Raw genomic sequence first — 7,202 nt, 5'->3', positions numbered from 1 at the left:
TCCCAGTCAGAAGGCCCTCTACAACGATGTCATGCAGAAAAACTATGAGACTGTCATCTCGCTAGGTAAAAATGCTCCCCTTCTCTTTGCATAGAAGTTGAATAATCTGTCATGGTCTCAGCATACTGAGAATGCACCTCTGGGAGAGCATCTCTGTTCTAGTAGGTGGTTGGTTCTCAACTAGATGGCATGTGTGCGTAAAAGGTGTATTCAGGTCACCTGGGAGCTTTTTCCAAGTGCATATGCTCATTCCTTATCCTAAAATTCTTGATCCTTCCCTCTTCTCTCCTCTCCAAATCTGCTCTTTTACTTTTCCATTCCCATAAATGCACCACCGTTTATCAAATAGTTTAGGCCAGGAAACTTAGGTCATCCTTTAGCCTGATCTTGCCATCATACCCCATTATTAATGTATCCCTATTCTCTTAGCTCCACCTTTACAGCATAGCCTGAGTCCAACCATGGCTCATCCTTTGGCGCTGTTAACATTCTGGTCTAAGCCAGAAGCTTCTTTAACCGGTTCCTCCTTAGTAGCTTTCTAACTGGAATCCCGGCCACCACTCTTGGCTTCCCACAGTCTGTTTTCCCATGAAGCACCCAGAGTCTTTTAGAAACCTGATCAGATCATGACATTTCTCTGCTTCAAAACCTTATGATAACTTCTCACACTTTCAGAATAAATTCTAAACAACTTAGAAGGTGTGTAGGACCCTCCAACATCTGGCCCTTACTTACCTCCCTACCCTCATCTCCTGCCATTCATACCCTGGTTCCATATTCTTTAGCCACATTGGTCTTCTTGCCATTTCTTGAACTTGGCATGTTCATTTTTATCTTCCCATTTCCTTTTCCAGGCACACTGGACACTGATTGTGGCATTTTCCAACATCTCTAATTTTTGCCCAACAGAACAATGTCATGTAAGGAAAAAAATTACATTTCCTCTTACTTTATTAATGAAAACTGAGGACAGTCAATTGGGGAATGGTTATAGGGTCTGAGAAAGCCAATACTTCTAAAGGAGCCCCATCTATAATGAAAGAATTAGGATCTTCTATAGTTTAAAAATGTGCTCAGGATGTTCATAGACACAAGCGAAATTTCCTATGATTCTTTTCCACCCATAGCCATGCCTGCTCACCAGACCCTTGCCTTTCCTGAGCAGACAAACACCAAAGACTGGACAGTGGCATCTGAGCTCGTCTTGCCTGAGTCCCAGGTGAGCTGTGCTTTCCAGCTGTTTAGGGCTGCCTATGCCAGCTGCCCATGATCCTTACTGTCCAGCAGGTGCTCAGAGGCATGTTATCCCTGATACTCTCCTGGGGACCTGGACACCTCTCAGGCTGCTTGCTGATCCCTTGCCTCCTTCCTTTCTTCCTTCTTTCTTTTAAAAAAATCGTGTGCTCTAAATTCCTTCAGTGCCTGGCCTACCATGCAGTTCGAGGGCCAAATGGCAGGGCTGCTTCTTAGGTGACAGGTATGGAGCTGAAGCCCATTCTCTTCTTTAGAGCNGGTAAATCGGCCAGACGCTGTAGGAGACAGGTGAAAAGGTTCCCATTGTCCAGGAAGCATGCTGTAGTGGAAAAAGATCGGATAACAGGGGACCTAAATTCCAGTCTAGGAGCTGCCACTGGTAAATTATGTGACCCTGGGTAAGTCATTTCTTAGCTCTCAATTTCTCTGTCATGGAGAACTATAAATGTAACCTATTTCACAAGTTGAAACCTACCTCACAAGAGAAAACATCGTTGTGAGGGAAACGCGGCCCAGAAAACGGTAGACCAATCAGGGCCGCTGATCCTGGGCGAGACAAACGGCTTCCTCCTTGAGGAGACTGCGACGAGCCCCGGGACCACTGCTCCGGCACCGCCTGCTGGGTTGCAGGAAGGCCGAGGGCCACGCGAGCGCAGGGGGCGGCAACCTTTACCCGGCTGGACTCCCTATTACCAGGCCGCAGACCGCGGAAGACGACGCAGGAACCACCCCGATGCGTAACGCCCCAAAAGCCAGACCGCGAGATGGCGATAGGGACTGGCCGAGCCGCGCGTAGGGCCCCTCTAGGCACCGCGGGCTGCAGACTCGGTGGCATTAACTCTTTCGGGAACCAGGGTAGAACCTGGCAGTGAATCAGTTCCTTCGGCTAAGCCTGGAACCTCGGCGTTGACTGACGCATCGGGGCAGCACGGAGCCACCCCGGTATTACTCAACTTCCGGTTCCGGTGGGAGCGTGGGTCCCAGAGCACAGCGTCGGAACGCCACGGGGGAGGCGAGGTTACCAGGGGGTCTGTGGTAGTGCCAGGCCTGTGACGCATAACTCGCACGCCTCCGCTCGCTGGACTCCTCTTCTAAGTGGCGCAAGGCGGAGAGCTGCGGCGCTTAATCCGCGGCCGGAAGGGCTGCGACTTGCAGTTCAGCCCAAGGAAGAGGCAGAGCTCTCCACGTAGTCCAGCTTCCGAGGTAACCAAGAAGCGGCTCCCTTTCGGCGTCGGCTCCGGAGGCCCCGAAAGCCGCTGGCTGCAGCTCGTTGCGCTTCAAGGAGGGTGGAGGCGAGGCAGCCATTTTTCGTGGTCGGGCGGCCGGAGCCGGCGGTGCGCCTTTGGGAAGGCCGGCCGTCAGGCTGTGCAGGCTAATCGTTCTGCGCAGATATCCCCGGGTCTGCGGCTGGTGCGCATTCCGACACTGCCCGCTTGCACAGTGCTTATGAGCGCCTGTCCGCTGTTCAGACGCGGGGCGATCAGTAATGTCCATTTTCCCGCCGCTGATGGCGTTTCCCTTGCGGGCTGGAGTGACCGCGAGAGAGCCGCAGTTCAACGCCAGAGAGATCAGCTTCTGATGCAAAAATCGTAGGACCTGTCCCCGTGCCTCCTGAGCCGGGGTGGGCAACAAGGAAGCGGCCATTTGCGAATACCGTGGCATCTCAGACAGAATCTCTGTGCCGGTTCTGCATCGCCTCAGGGAGAGAGAGGCGCACGAGGCTCTCCTAAGCCTCCTTTAGAAATGTCAAGTCAGCAGTAGGGTCACCTTAATTATCACCAACTGTCATTCTCTCCTTTTCTGCGAGATCATATTTGGATAGACATTTTGTAAAGAAAGATCGGCTGCAATTTTTCCTAGTTCAAATAAACAGAAATTTTAAAATACAGGCGTAAATCTTCTGCGTAGTGTCTTTTATACGTCTTACAAAGAAGTTCCAAAGAAGAATGTTGAGCATCTAGTTACCAAATTGCTTGATATTTTCTGAGAAGGTGTAATTTTTCCCTACTTTCCTTCTACTCTGGTCTCACTGTTTCTGAGCTCTCTTGCCAGTATTATATAAAGAGAAGAGAACCTCAAGTGTTGAACAAAGTGGAAGCTTCCATCATCAAAAGAGGATGAAGTGTCATAGAAGTTGTACCCTCTTTAAAGCAGAAGACTAGGATGATATGCTAAAGTGTAAGAGAAACTGAGAATACTCTCCTAATCTTCCCATGAAATGGAGAAGATGAGATAGGAAGCACAAAAATGAAATCTTTGGATAATCCCGAAACTCTTTGCAGCCAGTGGGTGCCAATTTTCTCACACACCAACCGTTCCTCATTTATTATTTTTTTGTTGTAAAGGCAACAAAAAGTCATCAGTTGACATTTGTCTTCAATGAGTTGTGCTGTAGAGCAACTGAATAATATTTTTAAAAGGAGAGAAACAAAGGCATGGCAGTTGATTTTAAAGGGAAGGCAATGCAGGATGTTTCTGCTCATTTTTCTCATAATAATTAGCAAGTAGGAAAATTCATATGACTTTCTTACTGACGTGCACTTTTTTTCTGCCCTCAGTGCCTTAGGAAGAAGATCATTTTATTGATTTTATTCCAGACCAGACTGGGCCTCAGTTGTAAAAGGTGATACTCGTGGTGTGTCCAACACGGGAGCAAACTTCCAGGCAGAATGATGATGGTAGATTGGAAGGTGGCTGAGCATTTGAACCCTCAGATCAGTGCTCTGTGGGAAACCAGTGGACCTGTGGCAGAGAGCTCCAGTCAGAAATATACCTCACACACGGACAGCCTCAGTTCTGAGAGCTCGCGCCAGCACTTCCGGAGCTTCCACTATCATGAAGCAGCTGGACCTCGTGAGGCTGTTGGCCAACTTCAGGAATTATGTCATCGGTGGCTGAGGCCAGAGATACACTCAAAAGAGCAGATCTTGGAAATCCTGGTGCTAGAGCAGTTCCTCACTATTCTTCCCAGGGACACGCAGACTCAAATAAAGAAGTACCACCTAAAGAGCACTGAAGAAGCTGTGGCCTTGGTAGACCACTTGCAGAGTGAATCTGGTCAAACAAGAAATGGGGTGAGAAGAAAGAGTCCCAGTACATACAATGAAATAGGGTGAAGGTGGATATATGGAGGGTGGGGCAGTTGAGATATAAGATGAATTAGGTCAATGATCTATTATTCCTTTAAGCTATCTAGGGCAGGACCTGAAACCACAGACCCGCAGCAGTGTTCATTCCCAAAGTCTCAGAGATCCTGGCAGAGACTTCTCTGGCCTTAGAGAGAGTTGCTTTTTCGCTCTCTCTCGAGCCACAGTGTATTAGAGGAGGGTAATAAGCCCAGTCTGGCTTGGCCTAGCAGATGGGTCTTAGGTTCCTAGAAACAAATAACAGGCAACAAAGCGAAAGGAAGACACAGATCCAAAAAAAGTAGACCACATAGAACCAAAGGAGAGAGGATAGTAAAAAGAAAGAGAAATTCAGCAACAAGGGAAGACTGCAGAGGAGGAAAGATGAGAACAAAAACAGGGAAACAGATTTTGAAATCTCAACAGAGTGGCTGAGAAGAAGGATGCTGAGAGCATCCTTCGTCCCATAGACAGGAGCCTCCCTTAGTGGTTGGTCTTTGGCTCGGCTGGTGAGTGGGGGTCCAGGGTATGCCCTTGGGCAGTTGGCAACACATCAACTGACTTCATGCCTACTGTGAAGAATGCAGGGTAGGGCATATGTTTGGGTCCAAATCATCTGAAGAGAGGTTGAAGCCAGAATCTTTCCTTTCTCCATTTCATCCCGATTCTCTGTGAAAACCCTCCCTGGCCATAGGGAAACTCTGACAGGACAACTTTTAAAATTCAGTTTCCTTTATTTTTTTTATTTTTTAAAAGATTTTATTGGGGAAGGAGTACATTGTGTTTTGTGTTTTTCCAGGATCCATCAGCTCCAAGTCAAGTTGTTGTCCTTCAATCTTAGTTGTGGAGGGTGCAAGCTCAGCTCCAAGTTCAGTCGCCGATTTTCAATCTAGTTGTGGCGGGGGCAGGGCTGGGGGGAGTGCACGTGGTTCACCATCCCATGCAGGAGTCAGCCAACAACTTTGCTGCTAAGAGCACGTGCTCTTACCAGCTCAGCGGTAGCTCCGCTCAGGTGCAGTTCACTGGCCCATGTGGGAATTGAACCAGGGACCTTGTTGCTCAGAGCTCGTGCGCTAACCAACTGAGCCATTCGGTTAGCCCCAAAATTCAGTTTCTTAATCTTTTGAGAAAACTGGAAGACAGGAGACCACTGAGGCCGGGTTGTAGTCAACAGAGAAAGGCTGTTAAGGCAGCATGAGAGCAGGCAGTCTGCAAACCCTGCTAGTGGTCTGACTGGGCTCTGTGCAGAGGGGTGGAGGCCGCTGTGTTGGAGCGCTGGCAGTAGCCACATTATTTCTCCTTTTATTCTAAATTTCCCTGACTTTGCGGATAGATCTTTCTGGAAAATTGGTGGCCCAATGTCTCTTTTAAGTTTTTGTCATTTCCTTTAGTGTCTCACACTTCCCACAATATGAACTCTATGCGTTTCCTCCTCTACCATGACTCCCCAAACCTAAAGTAAGTTCTGTGGCAACAAGAATGGGAATTATTTCCAGGTTGCTGTCCATGAGCTGAGAAAGGAAGCAGTGCTCTTGGGAGAAACAACAGAGGCCCCAGGCTTCAGGCTGAAGCCAACAGAGTTCCAGCCGTCAGTGGGCACATCCCAGGATGAAGAACTTCGGAATATATATCAGGGTGTACAAGAAGAGCTGAGCAGAAATACTCATAAAGAAACCGAGCCTGTGTGTGAGAAGGGTAAGGAGCTTCATGATAATTTCTTTCGTCTGGGAGCTCAGCCAGAGTGCTGTGAGCATTTTCTGGGTGCCCAGCTCTGGATCTGCAAATATAGCCACATTAGCAATTAAGATACACCCCTCCCCGCTAAGGTGTTCTCAGAATAGACAGCTGTGGGTGATGGTGGGGTTTGGCCTAAGGTACAGATATATCCAAACCACAGAACTGTGGTAACTACACCATGAACTCTTAGAAAAGTGCAAAGAGTGGAGGGCACCTTATCGCATAAAATACAGAAGCAATTAGGATCAGAAATGGGCTGTCAGTGGCATAATGTGAACACATTTGTATACCAGGAAAAAATAATAAATGATAAAAAACTACACTTACTGTACACTGAACTCCCTGAGTACTTCATTCTTAAAACGTTTAAGTTTTACTAACTCAGAACAATTTATATCATGAGAAGAAAATAAAATGTTTTTATTTTATTAATTTCACTAATGAAAACGAGAACCTATTTTAGGGGCTGTTAGATACTGTTTCTTATTATCAGTGACAAAGCCACGTCTGGGCATCACACACCCTTGTAAAGCTTTCCCATCTCTACTGAAAGAATCAGGATCTTCTATAGTTTAAAAATGTGCTCAGGATGTTCATAGACACGAGAGAAATTTCCTGTGACTCTTTTCTACCCACAGCCGTGCCTGCTCACCAGACCCTTGCCTTTCGTGAGCAGACAAACACCAAAGACTGGACAGTGGCATCTGAGCTCGTCTTGCCTGAGTCCCAGGTGAGCTGTGCTTTCAAGCTTTTTATGGCCACGTTTACCTAGTACCTGTGACTTGCACTGCCCAGCAGGTGCTCAGAGGGATGTTAGCCCTGATGCTCTCCTGGGAACCTGGACACCTCTCAGGGTGTTTGCTGCTCCCTTGCCTCCTTCCTTTCTCCCTCCTTTCTTAAAAAAAAAAAAAAATCATGTGCTCTTAATTCCTTCAGTGCCTGGCCTGCTATGCAGTTCAAGGGCCAAATGGCAGGGCTGTTTCTGAAGTGGTAGGTACTGAGCTAAAGCCCATTCTCTTCTTTAGAGCCTGTTGACATTTGAAGAAGTGGCCGTGTATTTTTCCCAGGAAGAATGGGAGTTACTGG

At 47.7% G+C, this 7,202-nt stretch overlaps 2 protein-coding genes across 4 annotated transcripts in view; one reads left to right on the top strand and one right to left on the bottom strand.

Annotated features, from left to right (window-relative positions):
• TIGD7 (tigger transposable element derived 7) overlaps nucleotides 1-2,182 on the bottom strand; it is a 14,969-nt gene extending 12,787 nt beyond the window's left edge. For 2 of the 3 annotated variants that reach the window (XM_019632870.1, XM_019632871.1), the window contains exon 1: nucleotides 1,730-2,182. In XM_019632870.1, coding sequence (XP_019488415.1) covers nucleotides 1,730-2,089 — 360 coding nt within the window. In that variant the 5' untranslated portion in view covers nucleotides 2,090-2,182. The remainder of the gene's footprint in view (nucleotides 1-1,729) is intronic. The other variant, XM_019632872.1, reaches the window with a different exon arrangement.
• Nucleotides 2,183-2,236: 54 nt separating this feature from the next.
• Nucleotides 2,237-7,202, top strand: part of ZNF75A (zinc finger protein 75A) — an 11,713-nt gene continuing 6,747 nt past the window's right edge. The window contains exons 1-4 of the mRNA XM_019632873.1: nucleotides 2,237-2,457; nucleotides 3,813-4,328; nucleotides 5,876-6,074; nucleotides 6,755-6,846. Coding sequence (XP_019488418.1) covers nucleotides 3,924-4,328; nucleotides 5,876-6,074; nucleotides 6,755-6,846 — 696 coding nt within the window. The 5' untranslated portion in view covers nucleotides 2,237-2,457; nucleotides 3,813-3,923. The remainder of the gene's footprint in view (nucleotides 2,458-3,812; nucleotides 4,329-5,875; nucleotides 6,075-6,754; nucleotides 6,847-7,202) is intronic.

Source organism: Hipposideros armiger, unplaced genomic scaffold (assembly GCF_001890085.2).
Source record: "Hipposideros armiger isolate ML-2016 unplaced genomic scaffold, ASM189008v1 scaffold_1192, whole genome shotgun sequence".
Taxonomy (NCBI): Eukaryota; Metazoa; Chordata; class Mammalia; order Chiroptera; family Hipposideridae; genus Hipposideros; species Hipposideros armiger.
The sequence above is the reverse complement of the archived record's forward strand: the minus strand, read 5'-3'. Positions and strand labels throughout refer to the sequence as shown.